This window comes from Triticum urartu, chromosome 7 (genome assembly GCF_003073215.2).
Source record: "Triticum urartu cultivar G1812 chromosome 7, Tu2.1, whole genome shotgun sequence".
NCBI lineage: Eukaryota > Viridiplantae > Streptophyta > Magnoliopsida > Poales > Poaceae > Triticum > Triticum urartu.
The window spans coordinates 177,691,136-177,710,883 of record NC_053028.1 but is presented as its reverse complement, the minus strand read 5'-3'; the positions used below and the strand labels follow the sequence as shown (position 1 = coordinate 177,710,883).

The 19,748-nt window shown below is 43.4% G+C and overlaps 2 protein-coding genes across 13 annotated transcripts; one reads left to right on the top strand and one right to left on the bottom strand.

The window, feature by feature from the left end:
* The first annotated feature begins 1,459 nt into the window (after positions 1 to 1,459).
* On the top strand, positions 1,460 to 15,055 carry LOC125518962 (sister chromatid cohesion protein PDS5 homolog A). Of its 12 annotated transcripts, XM_048683851.1 has the most exons (35): positions 1,461 to 1,800; positions 3,384 to 3,587; positions 3,684 to 3,865; positions 5,244 to 5,370; positions 5,468 to 5,686; positions 5,993 to 6,209; positions 6,296 to 6,441; positions 6,542 to 6,687; positions 7,230 to 7,379; positions 7,482 to 7,530; positions 7,613 to 7,801; positions 7,955 to 8,137; positions 8,748 to 8,899; positions 9,011 to 9,137; positions 9,221 to 9,373; positions 9,447 to 9,512; positions 9,604 to 9,740; positions 9,826 to 9,943; positions 10,052 to 10,186; positions 10,263 to 10,462; positions 10,969 to 11,119; positions 11,211 to 11,354; positions 11,507 to 11,587; positions 11,756 to 12,304; positions 12,403 to 12,504; positions 12,647 to 12,720; positions 12,810 to 12,861; positions 13,253 to 13,339; positions 13,430 to 13,467; positions 13,677 to 13,757; positions 13,846 to 13,911; positions 13,989 to 14,054; positions 14,125 to 14,294; positions 14,392 to 14,546; positions 14,637 to 15,055. In XM_048683851.1, the coding sequence occupies exons 1-35, from the start codon at positions 1,708 to 1,710 to the stop codon at positions 14,670 to 14,672; spliced, it is 4,845 nt and encodes a 1,614-aa protein (XP_048539808.1). In that variant the 5' UTR covers positions 1,461 to 1,707; the 3' UTR covers positions 14,673 to 15,055. The 12 variants fall into 12 exon arrangements, with proteins under 12 accessions (XP_048539802.1, XP_048539800.1, XP_048539799.1 ...); XM_048683845.1 differs by having other exon boundaries at positions 1,460 to 1,800; positions 7,230 to 7,530; positions 13,433 to 13,467; positions 13,692 to 13,757; XM_048683843.1 differs by having other exon boundaries at positions 1,460 to 1,800; positions 7,230 to 7,530; positions 13,433 to 13,467.
* A 454-nt stretch (positions 15,056 to 15,509) lies between these two features.
* LOC125518963 (DNA oxidative demethylase ALKBH2) lies at positions 15,510 to 19,010 on the bottom strand. Its single transcript, XM_048683855.1, has 5 exons — positions 18,725 to 19,010; positions 17,354 to 17,709; positions 16,359 to 16,475; positions 16,016 to 16,208; positions 15,510 to 15,900 (listed from the first exon to the last, which is right to left on the bottom strand). The coding sequence occupies exons 1-5, from the start codon at positions 18,915 to 18,917 to the stop codon at positions 15,704 to 15,706; spliced, it is 1,056 nt and encodes a 351-aa protein (XP_048539812.1). The 5' UTR covers positions 18,918 to 19,010; the 3' UTR covers positions 15,510 to 15,703.
* Between the last annotated feature and the right edge of the window lie 738 nt (positions 19,011 to 19,748).

Sequence of the window (19,748 nt, the reverse complement as noted above, 5' to 3'; positions counted from 1 at the left end):
ACTGAAGATCAAAACTCCAGTTGCCGGCAAGCTTTGCACTGTCAATCCAAGACCCGACAAGCTCCTTGCCGGAAGTTCTCCCTCTCGCCCTTCGGCCCCTCCACCTTATCGACCAGCTGATGGCAGGCGGCCTGAGGGGAGTCAACAGGATGCGTGTCAGCACGTCGGATGCAGATCAACTTTATTGACACCCGTCTAGTGGATGTGTCAAGAAGATAGGCTCATCCACGTCGACAGCGTAGAAGGAGATACAGTTTTTGCCAAAAGGATGGCCACCAGCTCACGATGCACTAAATGCCCTTGTCCTAGTCCGGCATGATTAGGTTGGATAGCATCGAGGCCACTATTCACATACATGTAATGACCATGTTCCCACTTTGATGACCCCTTCTCGGCTATAAAAGGAGGCCCATGGCTACCCTGGCACGGGTCGACACCTTGCTCACGCTTACACAGTAGCTGCACCTTGCTCACGTTTTTTTGGCAAGCTGTGCTTGTAACTTGAGCCCCAAGTCAAACCACCCAAACACAAGAATAGGGTTTTACGCCTCCACGGCGGCCCGAACCTGAGAAAACCTCGCGCGTATACTGTTGGATTTGCTCTCTGTGCTCGTTGACTACCCCAGCCGAAGTGCAAAGGGATCCTCGCCGGTCCCATAGATCGTCGTACTCCGGCAGCCCTGCGCGGGAAATGATCCTCAGATCCACGACTCTCCTCGGATACGTTAGGGATCTTTCGGAAGAAAGTAAGCATGGAAATGTTAAGGGGTTCCTCGGATGCCCGATGCATGAAACTCATCCATAATAGATGAAGATTTATTGAACCAGCTGGGATATTGAAGACGAGATACAACTCAGAAGTATCGAGGAACATCCTCGACTGAAAGACTAGTTCAGGGCTACTGATGCTATCCTAGACTAGGGAGTACTGACCACGTTGGCTCCCGACCATATGGACCGGGCCGAAGACCCCTAGGATGATCAAACCGGTGGGCCACGTTCTTAGGGCCCAAGAGCGCCAAGGTGGATATCTTCCAAAGATTTGGCCTGTACTTCAAGACAGTCCAAGCAAACAGGACTTAGGGTATTATTTTGTCGAGAGAGCCCGAATTTGGGTAATCATGCAGCCCAAGCAAACAGACACTGATCGTTCGATGCCAGGCTGCAGTCTTTATAGGATAAAAAGAAGATTTTTTTCTCAAAGTTCTGAGCGCCGAGACAGGGCTCTCTCACTCACAGTCGCAGTCACACTCTCCCGAACCTAACAAACTGTGTTGTAAAACCACCCGGATGGCCGGAATAACCACCCCTCCACCGTCGGCGGGCGGAACGCACCACGCTGACAGGCCGGCCATGCGCGGCGCGGGACCCGCGCCCCAGGCACACGCGTCCGTGCGAGGCGCGTCATGTTTTTTCTTCCATCTACTAAACGGTAGGAGGGGAGCGTAGTAGCAGGAGGAGGATACCGCAGCGCAGAGACCCAAACCCGATCCCCAAACTGGGCATTTCGCTCACGAGCTCTCCGCCTCTCTCCCACACCAATTTCGAAACAGCGAGAGCCAAAAAGGCAACGCGAAACCCTTGTCCCCTCTCAGATTAGGCCCTAGGCTCGACCCAGAGGGAGGAGGAGGAGCAGGAGCAGCTTCGGCCTCGAGGCGCTCGCCGGCGCGCCAATTCGCTACGGGTCAAGGGCGAGGTGGCCGGGGGATGGCTGCCGTCGCGGGCCAGCTCAGGGAGCTCGGGGACAAGCTCGGCTCCGAGCTGCCGGCCGAGGCCGAGGCGCTCGCCAAGCTCCTCGAGGTGACAACTCCCGACTCCCGAGTCTCATACAGTCGTACTCTTTGGTTGCCAGCTTCGCTTCCGTCGCGGATGGGGTGGATCTGTGGTCCTAGCGCCAATTCGGCAGGTTTTAGGGTTTAGGGCGGGAAGGCGTGAGCTTGTGAGGCGGATGTCCTCCGGCTGCGCCTGCGAATTAGGGGTCCCGTTGCTGGATTCCGATGGTTTATGTTGCACCGAGCGCCGAGGAGGGTCCAAAAGGAGCAATTTTTCAGCTAGGGCTGGGTAATGAGGAGGGAAATTCTTACCTTTTTGGTGAGATTTCCTAGGGACGCTGTGCCACCGCTTTAGTTTGTGATATGCATGGCGCATTTTTGCTTGTTTCAGCCGGAATTTATTTTCATTTCAGCTGGGAGGGGGTGTAACTGAACGTCTGTGAATTAGGGTTTGCCGGGTTTCGGTGGTCCAAACAGGTTTCTCTGCCTGATTGGCGTACTTAGCGGTTACTTCTGTTATACTACTGGACCATTGAAATGTGCTACTATAAAGCTCAAACTTTTGGTCCTGTAATTTATTTTTATTTGGTTGTTCACATGAACCATTCGATATCTATGGCATGGTGCATGGAAGTCCTCCGATAAGTTTATATGCTAGTTCCGTCTGCACCTGTAACCCTGAATGTTGTGCTTAAAATGGTATTTTTTGTCTTGTAAACATTTGCTTACAGTATTTTGAGAACAAATTTAATGTCTCTGTCTTTAGAGCTTTCCAAAGCCAACAAACAATGGCACATTTTTTAATCCTGACATCTGTCCTTGTTGCCTAATGGGAGTAGCATCAAATGTGATAAAAAATATTTTCTTAACATCATAGGTACTACTCCCTCCGTCCGAAAAAGGTTGTCCCTCAAATGGATGTATCTAGCATCAAGTTAGTCCTAGATACATCAATTTGAGGGACAAGTTTTTTCAGACGGAGGGAGTAGTTGTGTTGCCTTTTTTGTTCCCTATTTTAGAGCTGATCAGTGCCTCTGTCAGGAAAATTGGCCAGCGAATTTTGTCTCTAGTTTCAAATTTCTGAGCTCTACATGTACTGGTGTTGGTATCTTTATGTCAGGGTTTAGGATGTTGATAGTAGACATATAAATACGGACAGTTTTTTGTAATTCCTAATTTGTTATACTTTTTATGCCCAAATCTATGGTAGTAAATAACATCTGTGTAATTGGCGTAGGAATTTCCAAAGGTTTGAACTTTTTTGTTTTAAACAACATAATTTGCTGGTCCATGGGTCAAAACTGAAGCTAAAAAATAGGCCTTTTATCTTTTCATAAGAAATCTGTAACTTGCCATCAATGATGGAAAGATCAATTGTTTTGAAATTAATTGTCTGTCTTGTTGCTTTCTATCCTAGCACAGGATCACATGGAGCAGTATTGTTCTGAAATTAATTTTCTGCCTTGTTAATTTCTTTCCTAGCAAAGGGTCACAGGGAGCAGACTGACAGTATTGCAGTACTGTCTGGATATAATGACCTGTTTGCTTGAAATCTTTCCTTTTCTGCTTATGTAACTTTTGGGTGTGCTATTAATGCTAATTGTATTGCAGCAAGCTGCGGAGTGCCTACATGTAATAGAACAGTCACCAGGGTCGTCGGTGATGGAAGCTATCCAACCATGTCTAACAGCAGTTGTCAGAAAAGAATTGCTGAAACATCAGGATCAAGATGTTAAAGTTCTCTTGGCAACCTGCTTCTGTGAAATTACAAGAATAACTGCACCTGAAGCTCCATATAGTGATGATGTTTTAAGGGTAACCCTGTGCTCACAAAAAGTGCTGAATCAAATTACTTTGACTGAGCTTACAATGTTTGTTCAGTATTTGAGTATTCTTTTTTCTTTCTTGCAGACCATATTTCGTCTGATTGTTGGTACATTTGGTGGACTCGCTGATGTTAATAGCCATTACTTTAGCAGGAGAGTTGCTATTCTGGAAACAGTTGCAAGATACCGGGCATGTGTTGTGATGTTGGACCTTGAATGCAATGATCTCATCACAGACATGTTCCAAACTTTTTTAGAAATCGTCAGGTAATTCTGCTACGCCATCTAAGCTAGGTCTGGTAAATACCTTGTGTTATGTAATGCCACCGTAGATGGACTAGTTTCCAGTCTATGCATGAGCATGTAAGAAGTAACCACTATGATTTTTGGTTCACTGTTTCACACTGTTAGGTTCACATGGAAGAACACTACAATGCGATTTAGTTCTGTCCTTTCTGGATCATGACTTTTGCTATTTTGCAAATTGATTGTTTTAATTTCTGTTAAGGTTATTTGTGATGGTTTATAATGGTACATTTGTTTGTAGGCTGAGAGACACTTGCACACTTTTCACTGTGTGATTTGTGTGGAGGACCTCTATGTACTTCTAAATCAGAAGGACCAAGATTAATAATATTTTGAGGATATAAATTGTATGGACTTATTTGAAAGTTTACATTGCATGAATACACTAGTTTGTGGGCTGAAATACATTACTCCCTCCGATCCATATTACTTGTCGCTCAGTCGGATGTATCTAGACGCATTTCAGTGCTAGATACATCCGTTTGAGTGACAAGTAATATGAATCGCAGGGAGTACACCATTTTCATTGTGTGATTTGTGTGGAGGTCCTCTTTGTAATATTAATGATGATGAACCAAGACTAATGATAACTCAAGGACAATAAATTTTATAAATGACTTGTCAGAAAATTTGATTGTATGGAGTCTTGCCTTGAATTGCGTGATAGACTTCTGGTATAAAATAATAGCAGCATGAATGTTTGTAAGTCATTACACAGCTGTTCAGACCTCAGTGTTTTAAAGAGCGCTAGTAAGAGTGGTCGCTCACCTTATGCTCTCAGGCATGTTAACAGCCTTGATATAGCACTCATATGTTGGATGGTTCCCATGATATGTGGACTAGATGGGGCAATGGGCTCCCTTGACATCTTTAGAAATTCAGTGGGCCCATATGCGGCAAAATTGGCCTTAATTTACAAAGCAGCATTCATTTCATTCTATGCAAGGTGCTAGATACCTGGGACATGTTCTTTTGTCACCCTAAAACAGAACATTTATTTCCTGGTTGACTATTATTGCTGCCATTTGACGTATCATATTGGTTTTTGATGGAGTGTACATATTATACATATTACAACATAATTATATTAATATGAGTGATAGTGTGTACGACAACAACAACAAAGCCTTTAGTCCCAAACAAGTTGGGGTAGGCTAGAGGTGACATGCATAAGATCTCGCAACCCCGGGTGGTAGTGTGTACATGCTACAATTTAATTATACTAGTATGGGTAGTATTATACTTGCTACATATATTGGGCGATCAGAACAAGTTAAGTGTGCTATGGTCCTTTTTGTTTACCCATTGTGTTTTGACTGTTGAAACTTGTTTGATGCAGTGAAAATCATGAAACAAATGTTGTGAAATCAATGCAGACAATTATGGCCCTTATTATAGAAGAGAGCGAGGTTATACATCAAAGCCTTCTACATGTACTGTTATCAGCTTTAGGCCGTAAAAAAACTGTGAGTGCATTTAAGTTCTATGGCATTTTTGGCTATTTAGTAGATTATTATTTGCGCCCTTCTGTAAACTATTAGTTTTGCGACTCTTGTTTCCTAGGGTATTTCTTTATCTGCACGTAAGCTGGCTCGGGGTGTTATAGAGCAATCTGCAGGAAAACTCGAACCATACATAAAGAAGTTTCTTACATCATCCTTGGCTGGGGCCAACAGTTCTGCAAATGGCCACATTGATCACCACGAGGTCATATTTGATGTGTATCAGTGTGCTCCAAGGGTTCTTAAAGTGGTGGTGCCTTATATAACTGGGGAACTACTGGTATGATATACTTCCAATTATCAATTTGACCCTGAACTACCTATATGCAGAGTGACTCTGCATTATAAAATACTCCCTCCAATCTAAATTAGTTGTCGCTCAAACGGATGTATCTAGCATTGAAATATGTCTAGATACATCCATTTCAGCGACAACTAATATGGATTGGAGGGAGTAATAACTTTGGAACAGAAAGTATATTTTTCTATAAAATCAAATAAAAACGAAAGTTTCATGCATCTTGTGACTAATTTTCTTAGTTTGTTCTGTCTTGCTAATTCATGTTTATTTTTCTCTTTTCTATAGGCAGATGAAGTAGAAATGCGGTCTAAATCAGTTGAGTTGCTCGGGGAACTTTTTTCTTTACCTGGAGTCCCTGTATTGGAATCTTTTAAGTCTCTTTTCATTGAGTTCCTGAAGAGATTGACTGACAGAGTGGTAGAAATACGTCTTTCTGTGATTGAGCATTTAAAGAAATGTCTAATCTCAAACCATTCCCGTCCTGAAGCTCCTGAGGTTATCAGTAAGTAGCTATGTCCCCCTAATAACAGTTCATATCATTTGAGGGAGCATCTCATTGTTCTTTCTTTGATGGTCGGCTCCGTGCAGAGGCACTTTGTGACAGACTGTTGGATTACGAAGAAAATGTACGAAAACAAGTTGTGGCTGCTGTTTGTGATGTAGCTTGCCATGAATTTGGTGCTGTGCCAATTGAAACTATCAAACTAGTAGCCGAGCGTGTCCGTGATAAATCGGTTAGCTTTTCGTTGCCCTTTTCATTGTCTTCCATTTTTTCCACATGTTTTACTCTGTATAATTTACTGAAATGTATGGTGTATTTTTTTTGAAATCCAGCTTCCAGTGAAGTGCTACACCATGGAGCGATTGGCTGATATCTACAAGCTGTATTGCCTGAAGGGTTCTGATAGCTCGACTAATTCTGATAATTTTGAGTGGATACCTGGAAAAATATTGAGATGCATTTATGACAAAGATTTTAGGTAATGTCACTAAACTAAATATTTTTGAGGCTTGTTGTTAATGTTTCATGAACATGCAACAGAAAGATATATTTTATTCAACTAATGACTAGATGTAGCAGTTCTACTGGTTTTATACTCCCTCACTGACTTACAGTGTATGTTTGGCATGTCTGGGATGTCCCGCTAATCCTTTCCTGATACACTCTAGATATTACTTATGCAATATTTTCTGTCTCTTGTAGTTTTTTACTTCTCTTGAGATCTGGTTGATGGTATTGGGTATTTTGTTCTTTGCGGTTGACATGAGATAAGCGTTGGATACAAATGCTTATGAGAGTATTTTGAGAACATACAGAATCATGAGGAAAATTTCTGTTGATGTATGTGTTTGCATCCTGGCTAGCGTCGACATCTAGCATCCCTCATGGAAATCAGTTCCTTTTTTTGTTCATGCAAACATATTGTATTAGGCTATTGTGCGTTATTGCACTCTGTGATCGGTGATGTTCTAGTGTGAGCCTAAGATAATGTCACCTTGTTGTTTTGTTTATTTGGTGCAGGCCTGAGTCAATTGAATCAGTCCTATGTGGTTCATTATTTCCACCAGAGTTTCCGACAAAGGAAAGAGTGAAACATTGGGTAATTGCTGCCACACATTTTGATAAAGTTGAGATGAAAGCTCTTGAACAGATTCTTCTGCAGAAGCAAAGGTTTGACCATGTGTCCATAAATCTTTTTTTGATAATTGCTCTCCCTTATCTTTTCTTTCCTTTTTTGAATGTTCTGATTTGTTGCATTTTGATCAACTTCAGACTACAACAAGAAATGTTGAAGTACATGTCCCTTCAACAGACAAGCCAGGTTTGTGATTCTTGAGATTGGAAAGCACCAGAGAGCTACTATTTGGTAAATACTTGCCTTATTTATTCTTCTTGTATTGCAGGAAGATGCAGCTGATGTGCAAAAAAGAATCTTGGGATGTTTCCGGAGCATGTCCCGTTTGTTCAGTGATGCGGTAAAGGCTGAGGAGTACTTGAACATGCTTCTTCAGCTGAAAGATGAAAATATCTGGAAAATGTTCACAAGTTTGCTTGATTGCGCAACAACATTCAATAATGCTTGGTCTATTCGGGTACCTACTATATACCTAGTCATTTTCATTCTAGGTTGACCAGTAATTATATTCACTACCAAGTAGACAAAATCGCTTATTGGAACTAGGTCTTATTGATTTGTTTTCTGAAAATCCTATAAAACAATTTGAATTTTTATTTGTAATCTGCAGGTTGATTTGCTCAAGTCACTTGGTGAAAAACATGAACTGTATGATTTTGTCAGCACACTATCAATGCGATGTTCGTATCTACTTGTGAATAAGGAATATGTCAAAGAGATCCTGTCTGCAGCTTCTGAGCAAAAATCTATTGGGAATACAAAACTCATCTCATCATGCATGGATCTTCTGACGGTATACTTTGCTGAAGAACTAATTCTGTTATTGATGCAACATTTTGATCGTCTTCTTTCTGCCATCATGGAAGTAAAAAGACTTCATGAATAGTTGCTTGCATGGACTTACTATTATATTGCTACTCAAGCATGAACTATTGTTGATTTTAGAGAAGAGGAGTAAACAATTTTTCCTTTGAGCAGATTTTCTCGAGTCGTAAAGTTGTGAGGCCAATTCGGTAGTAATCTGATGGGTTTTACTCTTTTAGTTAAAGGTACCTGCAGGACGGCTATGTAAATTGCTGGGTACCTGCTAGCCTAAAAGTAGGATGATGGACTAGGCATGTAATGTTACATCCAAGTGGTTAGAATTGTCTTTTATCTTCTGTTGTTCCAAACATGTTGTGGCATTCTATCAAATGCCAAGGGGTGCAACATGCTTCATGATGCAAAGGATCTTGGGCAGATGGATATGTCATGAAATTTGCACTGATGAAATTTCCATACTAGATATAACCAACTGCCCATCCTACCTCATCTCTTCATATATTTGCAACCCTTTGTGCATGCATTTTGTGCCCTGAGACTCTTAAAGACGATCCTCACCCCATGCCATTTACTAATTGCAGGCAATATCTAGTTTCTTCCCTTCACTTTTATCTGGATTCGAAGAAGATATCATTGAACTTCTGAAGGAGGATAATGAAGTTCTTAAAGAGGGTATTGCTCATGTTTTGTCCAAAGCTGGTGGTAACATTCGTGAACAACTGGCCTCATCAAGGTGTAGCAGCATGAAAGTTCTCCATTTGTGCACTACTTTACACTTCTTTGGAACAGTTATGGAGCTACTTACCATGATTATGGAACTAAGTTGTATACCTTCCATTTTCAGCTCTGTTGCTCTTCTGTTAGAGCGGCTATGTTTAGAGGGCACAAGGAAGCAGGCTAAATACTCTGTTCATGCTTTAGCCGCTATAACTAAAGATGATGGTCTGATGGCACTATCTGTTCTTTACAAGGTCTGAATTCGCCCCTGCTATTCCCTTTTTTGTACATTTTTGAGATTTATGATGTATTGTGCCTAGCATTTGTAACTATGCAGAGGCTTGTGGATTTGTTGGAGGAGAAGAAAGTTCATTTACCTTCTATCTTGCAATCTTTGGGGTGTATAGCTCTGATAGCGATGCCAATTTTCGAAACAAGGGGGGAAGAGATAATAAGTTTCATAACCAAAAAGATTCTTGACTGCAGTGATGTAAGGCTTGTTATCTTTAAATTTCTGTCTTTCCTTTTTACAAAATTTCATTGCAACGTTTAAGTGTCACCAGGATATGGCTAAAGTTTCCGCTGACAAATCTGAATGGGGTGATAATTCACATAGTTGTTTGCTCAAGGTGAGTGAGATCATGCTTTTCATGGCCTGCTTTACTCTAATTGTCGATGGTTTTTTTACTTGTTATTCTCTTCTGATATTTTTCTCTGTAGATTTATGGCATTAAAACTTTGGTGAAGAGCTGTCTACCTTGCAAAGATGCTCAAGTGCATCCTGGAATAGAAAAATTAATGGACATCCTTAAGAGCATTCTTACATATGGTGATATTTCCCCAAACATGATATCAAGGTACAATGAATAACTTGTCCTTCTATTTTAGTGCATACATTCTGTGCTATATTTGGGTTATTTCTTATTACTCCACTACTTGCAGTGCTAGTGATAAGGCCCATTTGAGGCTGGCTGCAGCGAAAGCTGTTCTCCGCTTATCAAGACAGTGGGACCATAAAGTGCCTGTTGATGTGTTTTATTTGACTCTAAGGATTTCACAGGTATGTTTTGGGAATATATAGCTTAGCTGATTTCTTCATTTTTACTTTCATTTGGTTTGCTTGTATGCAGCATCCGCTTGGGAGATTTATAGTTTCGTTCATTTGTAGGATGATTTCCCTCAAATGAGGAAGTTGTTTCTCAGTAAAGTACATCAATACATCAAGGAGAGGGCTTTGGACGCAAAATATGCCTGCGCCTTCTTGATAGGCATAGACGATTATCATACACCACAGTACGAAGAGGTTCATACTCGAAACACAGTGATCAATTGAGTTCACCATCCACTGATTCTAATGTGTATATCTTTTCATTTCACAGTTCCAACACAACCTGATCGAAGTGTCACAAATATGCCAACAAGTTAAGATGCGTCAACTATCTGTCCAAGCGGATGTGAATTTGCTCACAGCTTACCCAGAATATATTATTCCATATCTGGTTCATGTCCTTGCTCATGATCCTTCATGCCCTAACATTGAGGAATATGAGGATGTCAAAGCTTTTGCTCCAATTTACTGGTATTTTATAATAACTCTTACAGTATTATTGTACTACTACTTGTTATCGTGAGTTTCCATAATACATATTTTCATTGCTTGATGCATTTAATACATATTTTCATTGCTTGATGCATTTGGTCAATTTACTGATACATGATAATTGTTCATTAAGTTCCTAAGATATCATTTTCTTGCACTTCCTATAATTGTAATATCATTTGGCTGCTTGATTGTCGCACACCACAAAATGTAATGTTTCACTAAAAAATTGAACACTCTAACTACATCCTGGAGAATTTGATAGTCAACCGTAAAATTTGATAGTCATGCGTGGTAATAAAAATTATTGTGGTTTGATTCTAACAGTGTCCCTATGGCTATTATGTAATGCCTCCTGGCAGTCTAGTTTTTTTCTGTATGCACACTGTTTGATACAAAATAATTAAAAAGAATGGTCTTTTTTTTTGCCTTTTCTTGTTAAAATTACTCTTGCATATGCATATTTATGAAAGAGCTCCTTCCAGGCCATTGCATCTACTTCTTTCAACCCTCCTGGGAGAAGAAGGTTTGCAGTATAGTGTACCTGGTATGAAAAAGGAGAGCTTCATGACAACATTATCTATATTCAGAAGCATCAAATGTTCAAAAGACGTGGTCGATGCAAATAAGACCAAGGTAAGCAAGTGTTCATCACATTTGTTGTCATGTACTGTAACCCGTTTGCTTGCTATAGGTGTTGACTAAAATCGAGATATGTTGTTTGCAGACTGTACATGCTATATGTGATCTTGGTATTCTTATTGCAAAGAGGTTATGTCCGGACCAGATAAATGTATCAGAAAATCAGACGGTTCCATTGCCTGCACAACTTTATGCAACAGTTCAGAATGACCAAAATGAAAACCCTGTGGTATGTGTTCTAACAAATCATTAAGCATGCTGTTTGTTAAGAATTGTCAATGGTTACCAGGACATAAACTCGTCGATGGTTACCAAGATAGCAAGTTTCTTGGCTTCTGAATATAGGCTTCCGATTGTAATACTTGATATGTTACTTTGTAGGAGAATGATGAACAGAAGTGGTTGGGATGTGAGACTGTACTGTCCCATTTCGAGGCTCTTATGACAGCAAATGTTGCTGAGGTACACAACACACGCCTATGTCTATATTAGGATTCCACTTCAATTGTCTGCTGGACCTTGACTCCTCTTTGGTCTTATGTCCTTCACAACACACGTCTATGTCTATATTAGGATTCCACTTCAATTATCTGCTGGACCTTGACTCCTCTTTGGTCTTATGTCCTTCAGGTTCAATCTCCCGAAGATAAGATGCTCATAGATGAGACTGATGAATTTGGCAATGAGATCCCTCTAGGGAAAATTGTCCAAATTCTTAAATCCCGAGGAGCAAAAAAGACAGGGGGGAAACAGAAGGCAGCATCTGTTCCAGTAAATACTGGAAAAGATGATGATGTCTTGGGTTTGTTAAGAGAAATAAACTTAGATAACCAGGACAATTTGGGGGAGTCGGTGAAGAGCAAACCAAAGAAGCCGCAGATGGATATGAAAGAGAGCAACGAGAAGCCAGTAGATTTTTCGACACCAAAACGCAAAAGATCAGTTTCTAAGAGTAGACCACATTCAGGAAAAGGCAGTAAAGACGGTGACGAGCTTTTAGTGCATTCTGCTAGCAAAGGAAAACCCAGTGATTCCTTAGAAAACAAGTTGAAGGAGAAAAGAAGAGCTGACTCAAATGATAAAGACTTGGTAGCATCACCTACCAGTACCAAAACCCCTGTATCCAAAGGGAAAAAGGATGCTAAGTCCCATACTGAAGTCTCGCGTAGCAGTGCAAAGGTAATTTCTTTCTGTTCTATGGTATGTAATATGTATTTGCGGGACCTATTGATAAACTTCTGGTTCTAAATTGCCAATTCCTATTGAATTTTCCCCAGAAGTATGCTGATGAGGACAATACTATGAGAGCTGCTGAACTGGCTAGTCTAAATGGGTCCTTCAAAAGACAGAAGCCAAGACTGGTTTCTGGTTTAGCGAAGGTAATCTCCAAGGTTTATGCAGGAATTGTTGAATAAAGTCACTAGAAGGAAGTATGCATATGCTAGCGGTAGTCGAGTTTGTGCAAGTGCAAGTATGAGTATCCTTCTAGTGTGTGTACTAAGAATTAATTAATGCCTGCAGTGTTCAACGCATGACTCAAGCAGTAAAGACTTGGTAGGACGTAGAATAAAAGTTTGGTGGCCTTTGGATAAGGAGTAAGTTTCCTATTTTATGTAATTCTGAACATTTTTTATAATCTAATCTTTGAAGGTGGGCTTCAAATTTAAGTTATTTTTGTCATCAGATTTTATCCAGGTGTCGTGAAATCTTATGATTCAGCAAAGAAGCTACACACAGTAAGTTTCCATTAGACGGTTTATTTTTTATTTTAGATGAAAAAATGGTGTATTAATTAGTATCTCTATCAGTATGGTGTATCTGTTTGATCCATTTTTCCTGTTATGAGTACCATCATGAAAAACAAAAAAGGTTTGCATTTTATCATGCAGGCTATTCTATGAAATTAGCTGAGTACTTATAATTCGAAGATTTACCCCTCTCTGCTTAGCCTTGTTTATAGACATATTGATACATACTGTTCAACTCTCACAAGGCCATGACAGCAACCTTTTAGTTCTTCTGCATATCCTACTCAATATCACAGCATGCAATAGTTGTATAGTTGATTGTGCTTGTAAGATATTGTGACTGCTGGGTATATAAATATGAATATGCTTCTCTGTGTAGGTCTTATATGATGACGGAGATATGGAGCAGCTTAACATGGCTAAAGAAAAGTGGAAAATGATTGAAAGTAATGGTTCACCAATGAAGGTAGAGTATTGTCGATTCTTTCCTAGAAACTGTCTCTGTAGCCCTAAAGATAATGTTCAACTCATTATAGTTCTACTGATTGTTTTGCAGCAGCAAAAGAAGGATCATGCAGGTTCAAATCAAGGACGGTAAGCCAGAATTTCTTCTTTAGGAATTAAGAAATGACTTTGTCTGCCTATATTTTGCTTGTTAGCCCCTAACAAAGTATCGATTATCAATGTGAAATGTTAGATGTAAAGCTTTCTAGCCAGATTAAATGTTATGAACTTATTGCACATCTCATCAAATTGATGCTTTGCAAGATGAAGTAATTTACTTTGCTTACCACCTGATCCAATGTAACACCTTACAGAGCACAAGAGACGAAATCAACCAGCAGCACGAAAGTTCCAGCTAACCAACATAAGTCAATAAAGACGTAAGTCCATATCTAACTCTCAGACTGAAGGATTGTGCTGCAATTTTTCTCATCGATCCACCACCTGAACCAATGTAACACCTTACAGAGCACAGGAGACGAAATCTACCAGCAGCACAAAAGTTCCAGCTAACCAACATAAGTCAGTAAAGACGTAAGTCCATAGCTGACTCCCAGACTTAAGGATCATGCTGCAATTTTTCTCACCTGGTCCAATGTAACACCTTACAGAGCACAGGAGATGAAATCTACCAGCAGCACGAAAGTTCCAGCTAACCAACATAAGTCAATAAAGACGTAAGTTCATATCTAACTCTCAGACTTAAGGATCATGCTGCAATTTTTCTCATCGTTCCATCTTCTTTAGGCCCTCACCTCTAAAGAGGAAAGGAAAACCAAAAGCGCCGCCGGAAAACAAGCGTAGAAAGACATCAGGAGGTAGCAAGTCCATCGAAGCTACCAGCGAAGCTGGCGTTAATGATTCAGATTCAGCCAGTTCTCTCGCTCATTCAGATTCTGACAAAGGTGTAAAATCAGGTATGACCGTTTTATGTGCTTGTTTACATTTATGAAAATATGCATGCCGTTTCATCATCGTAGTTGAGCTTAGCTTGTGACTGTTTTATTACCAAAGATGGCGAGAAGGATAAAGAGGTAGCAGTTGGCTCAGCTGGGAAAGAAAAAACAGGAAAAACAGAGAAAGAGTCTGCAGAAGATATGGAGCTGGAAGAGAAAAAACCTGACGGCGACAGTTTGAGCTGCAAGGAGGAATCTGACGATGAAACTCTTGTAAGCGCGACCCTCTTCAACCCCGGACTGGACCCCTGATATATTTTCAATTTTCTGATTCTCTTCTGTTGATTTCTGTTGAATCTGCAGAGTGTCTGGAAAAAGCGCGCGTCGCAAGCAACATAGGCTTCGCTTTATCCCAGTTGACATGTCGATCCTAGGATGCAGATATCAGAGGCAGTCGTCTGTGGAATGTGGATATCTCATTAATTTGACCCTTGCAGCTGACAGTTGTGATGTAGAAAAATGTTCTTTGCAATAGCAACAGGTTAGTATAGAAGAGCCAGCTGGATAGGAAGGATTTGCTTTGTAATGTTATTTAGGTGCTAGAACTTGTTGCCGACTTCGCCATGGCATTGTTCGATGGGCGAATGAATCCTCGAGGGTCAGATGTTGTGTAACATATCTTGTTTACCATTCTTTTGCAGGAGATAGCAACCGTGTCTTTAAAACTCATGTAGAAATGTTGTACAACAATAAATCAGTGTCTTGGGATTGTTTTGCTACCAGTGTGGTGGTCCTCTCTTTGGGCCCCTATTTGAAGAAACAGATTTTGAATATGTAGCGAGATGCACTAGTTGTTTGGATTCGGACTTCATACTGTGCTAAAGAGATCATGCTGTAATTCTGTTTGCTGAACCTGTAGGTAGTATTAAACGAGAATGCTTGATTAAGTTTCCAACAAATTTCCATTTTTATAAGAAAAATACTGCACCAGTAGTCACTAATTTTCTATAACTACTACAGTTGAGATGTGAGTTTCATCTTCTCACATGGTCCACCTGACATCTTGTTATGGATGTGCCTAAAGAGAGCACATCCACCCCAACCTGCGCGGTTTGCACATCCAGCAACCTCAACTGGAAAACTCATTTGGTCCGTAGGAAGAAATGTTGCAGGTTGCACATTTTTATCCTGTTATTATGTATGTAGGCCAAGTTCATTTGGTCCACAGAAAGAATGTAGCAGGTTGCACATTTTGGGCTACTCCCCTTTTCCATTACTTTGGCATAACGGAAATACAGAGTTTGATAGAGATTACAGGAGGTGGGAAGGGGGATAAAGCAAGTTCAAAGCATTATCAGGAAACCCACTACACACTGCACGCAATGGGCACATGCGCAAAACTGGAGGGAGACCAAGCGAACTGGCCATGTTCATGGCAACACATGCCGGAAAGTCAGGTTGATCCTCGTCGAGGCCGCCCTCGCACGCTTGGGCACCGCGTGCTGCCAGTCCCGCTGGGTGTAGCCCTTCATCACGAGCAACGAGCCATGCTTCAGGAGGAACGAATGCTGCTGAGGGGCGCTGACCTTGAGCCGCTTCCGAGCCGTTTCCCCAGATTCACCAGCAGCTGGTGGATGAAGATCAGCATGAGCCAGTTTTAGTCCGGGCTACAAAGCCTATAGCTCTCCTCTAGTTTTTTTAGGGGATATAGCTCTCATCTAGTAGCAAGATGTGGCAAGTACCTTGTGATTGTGTGTTGGCAGGCTTCTTCCTCAGCAAGAACTCACGTTCGCACCCGAATGTGACGGACGCGATCTCCGGGGTAGGCCCGTAGAGGGGTTCGTCATCGGCGTGCCACGACACATAGTCTGAACATCCCTTGTATCTGTTCAGCAGCAGGCTGTTAAAGTGGCTTCCTGGGAGGGCTTCATGGACCTAACCAATGTGTATGAGTCAGAAGACTGCTGTGAAGGCTGGACGCTGAGAATACTCTCCGGATGTTACCTTTTAAATAAGAACAATTCCAACTGGTTTCTGCTGATTACAGGGTAGCAATGCAAGAAGTCACCTTGGCCCAGCTCTTACCTCTTTCAAGATATCCTTGAGCACTGGGAAATCATCCCAAGAATGCGCATGAGGCTGATGGCCGCTGTACCTCAAATCTGTTAGCCCTTTATCTGCCACATAGCAGGTATCTCTGGGCTGTAGAATAGCAAAAAGGATCAGATACTTAGATTAGAAGCCTCACGAGGGTTATATGACCAGTGCGCTTCTTGTCAGTTGTCACTAGAGCGAATTCCGTTATTGAACCAATGGTGCTAGACGACTAGTAACGGTAGGAGGAGGACATCAGACACTTTGTTAAGGTGGCACCAAGACAAGACACCATCACCATGGCACCATCAATGGTTAACTGACATTGTATACATCGTAGCTATGTTGCACTCCAGCGAGCAAATTAGATGAGCATCCAGCAATTATCTTCGGCTATCAAAACTTCGATATGGCAGAAAGAGTTTGACAAAATGCATTACTAGCATGAGGCCAGCTCCTCATACTTATCCTGACTGTTCTTTTGTATCCCAAATTTTCCGTAGTCTAATTTTCGTTTCAGTGTCAATCAAGCTTACAAGAATGACCATATGTCTACAGCCAGGGACAGAGTGATGCCCATTCTCTAAATGGTTTGGAAGTACCAAACCACAAGGCACAATCAAACAACATGCCAAATATGCTAATCGTCCTACATAATTTAGCATCGGTACGCTTTACATACTGTTGTACTGAGGTGCTCCAGAAAGAAAAACAATAATTTGTTGCACTGCTTGCCCCAAACAAGACACATTCACCACCCAAGGCATGGATAAGTGCAGACCCATACTGATGATCCAACCTACCATTTCAAAATCCAGTTAATATTTCTTCAAACTTAGATTTGTTTTTCACCTCCCCAAAATAACAGCACGGCCACCAAATTTGGAGAGAAGGGTTAGGAACCAATGTTAAACGCAGGGGACCTAACTGTGACTGAACGAGGCGCAAGAAATGGGGGTAATAAGGGGGGCATGAGAGGGCGCGACCTGGACGACGGAGCGGCCGAAGACGCGGATGGTGGGGCGCGTCCACGGGATGCGCTTGTCGAGGTGTTCGAACAGCTCCCACGCCCTCTCCCGCGCCATGAACCGCGGGATGTGCACCACCTCGCTCCCGCCGCCCAGATCCGTCACCTCTCGCCGCGGCTCCGGCTTCCTCCCTTCTCCTTCTTCTATCTTCCCCTCGCCGGGGCTGGGGCTGGGGCTGGGGCCGGGGCCGGGGTTCGGGCTGGGCTGGCCGAGCCGGAGCCGCGAGGCCATTGGCGATGCGGCGGGAAACGAAGCGGCGGTGGACGGAGGGTCGAAGACGGGTGGCTGGAAGAGGCGGCTAGCAGTTAGGTCCCCTGCGTTTCAGGAGTACGTAAACGTATATGGACACGGAATTCTCAACAAGAAGAGCGTAGTATGGTCACGGAATGCAGCTCCAATAATCCAATTGTTTCAAGAAATGAAAACAACACGTTGCTTATAAGAAGCTAGAAAAATTACATACTCCCTATACTTCAGTAGAAATCTCCTGTTTAGAGATGCCATCAAAAAGAAAATTAAGAGTTTCGTCATTGCAATCTCTTGGTGGCACCAAAACATGTGAAGTACATAATCAAGTTATAATAACAAACTAATTTAAATAACCAAGAATTTCGCAATTCGTTCGCAAGAAGTTAACAAATCACGACCAAACTATGTAATAGCTAATTAACACAACATGCTACCAGCCTACCACCCAGAGGGCACAACAAATCAAACAAGTTAAGCAAATGATTCTAGACTGTCCACGACCTTGGAAAGAGACTAACAGCTTGCACACGCACAATGCATGCAGCGCAACGAGCATCTCATGCAAAGACCAGCACGGCGGCACCCACTCCCAGAGCGGTGCCAACGGCGTGATAGTCACCGAAGGGCGCGCGCATGGGCGCGGCGCCACTGGTCTTCCCGTCGCCGGCGTTCCCGCGTGGCGGCATGCGCGTGGAACCTGATCCGGACCCCGGCGTGGAGTTGAAGGACCCGCCGGGAGACATGGCGGGGGCCTCCGTCGGGGAGGCGCCGCCGCTGTCCCTCTGCGACATGACGCGCACGGTGAACCTCTGGCCGGCGCCGCAGTGGCCCGGCGCGCCGCTGATGAAGTAGAGGAAGCCGCTCCGCTCGAGCCGGAACCTCGCCTCGCCGCCCTCGAGGCGGAACACCGGCCTGTCCGCGCCGCAGCGCTTGTAGTCGTCGCGCGTCACCACCAGCACCGAGTCGTTCTTCTCGTACCTGAAATCTGCGAGCCAACGACACGTACGAACGAACGTTAGCCCAACCACATGTAAAAATGTAAGCGCGGCCGCCGCATGTACGTGCTTGGTCGATGCTTACGGAGGAAATCGCCGACGTGGAAGCGGTTCTTGGTGGCCCAGTGGTTGTAGGTCTCCTCGCCGGGCGCCGGCTGCCTCCAGCCCCTCTCTTCGCCGCCGACGGTGAACACACGCGGCGACGACGACGACGACGCGGTCACGGTGCCGGCGAGAAGGACGCAGGCAACGGCGGCCGAGAGCAGGACGCCGGCCATGGCTTGCTTGCTCTGTCGAGCGTCGCTGGATGCAGTACCGCCTCTTCTCTCTAGTAGTGTTGTGCAGCGGGCGGGCGATTCGCTGTGATTGGGTTGGCGTCTCTCGTGAGCTCTGTCAGGCCGGGGAGGAGCTTATATAGGGTCGGAGCCAGACGAGGAAGTGGCGCCGGTGGAGTGCATGGGTGGGGCGGGGGACGGCGGTTTCCCGAAGAGACGTGGCCGGTACGGGGGCCGTTGATGGTGGTGGAGGTGAGGATTTGGACGGTGTGGGATTGGCCGAGAGCGTGCGTGCATGCATGACTTGGTCAGATTGGTCTGGGCGCGCGGCGGTTCGGTCCAAGGGGTGAGGGACGTGGGAGGGAGGGAGGAGCGTTGAGGGGTTTGACTGTTGGAAGTTTGCAGGAATGGCGTTGAACGATGAAACCCGGTCGGTGCAAGGGCCGTCAGTTGAGTACTTCAGCTGGGCTTCAAAATTTTGCCGCGGGATTAATGAAACGGGAACTTCGAAGTTCCTTTGTCGGTCCAAAATAGGACTCGGAGCACGGATGGGCTGGAGAAGCGAGGTTGGCCAAATTATGGGTTGTGCCCCCTTTGCAAAAGGGTACGTGAATCCCGCGCTCACTTGCTCTACAATTGTCGTTTCACCTCAAGGCTTTGGAACTTGGTTAAAGAGTGCCTCCTCCTCGATACCCCCCCTTGGCATTTGGACAACTCTGTCAAGAATTGGTGGAGTAAGCGGCCGGTGATAGCTTCCCGAATAGAAAATCAACAGCCTCCCTCACGATGCTTGTCACTTGGGCAATTTGGAACGAGCGCAATGCTAAGGTCTTC

Bases quoted from the DNA above. Each gene is read 5' to 3' on its own strand.
- LOC125518963 (XM_048683855.1), bottom strand. From the start codon at position 18,917: ATGGCCGGCGTCCTGCTCTCGGCCGCCGTTGCCTGCGTCCTTCTCGCC. The intron at 16,209-16,358 runs GTAAGAGCTGGG...CACATTGGTTAG, and splicing joins TCAAGGATATCTTGAAAGAG to GTCCATGAAGCCCTCCCAGG. The intron at 15,901-16,015 runs GTACTTGCCACA...TTCATCCACCAG, and splicing joins TGCCAACACACAATCACAAG to CTGCTGGTGAATCTGGGGAA.
- LOC125518962 (XM_048683842.1), top strand. From the start codon at position 1,708: ATGGCTGCCGTCGCGGGCCAGCTCAGGGAGCTCGGGGACAAGCTCGGC. The intron at 8,138-8,747 runs GTATACTTTGCT...TACTAATTGCAG, and splicing joins CATGCATGGATCTTCTGACG to GCAATATCTAGTTTCTTCCC. The intron at 9,374-9,446 runs GTAAGGCTTGTT...AAGTGTCACCAG, and splicing joins AGATTCTTGACTGCAGTGAT to GATATGGCTAAAGTTTCCGC.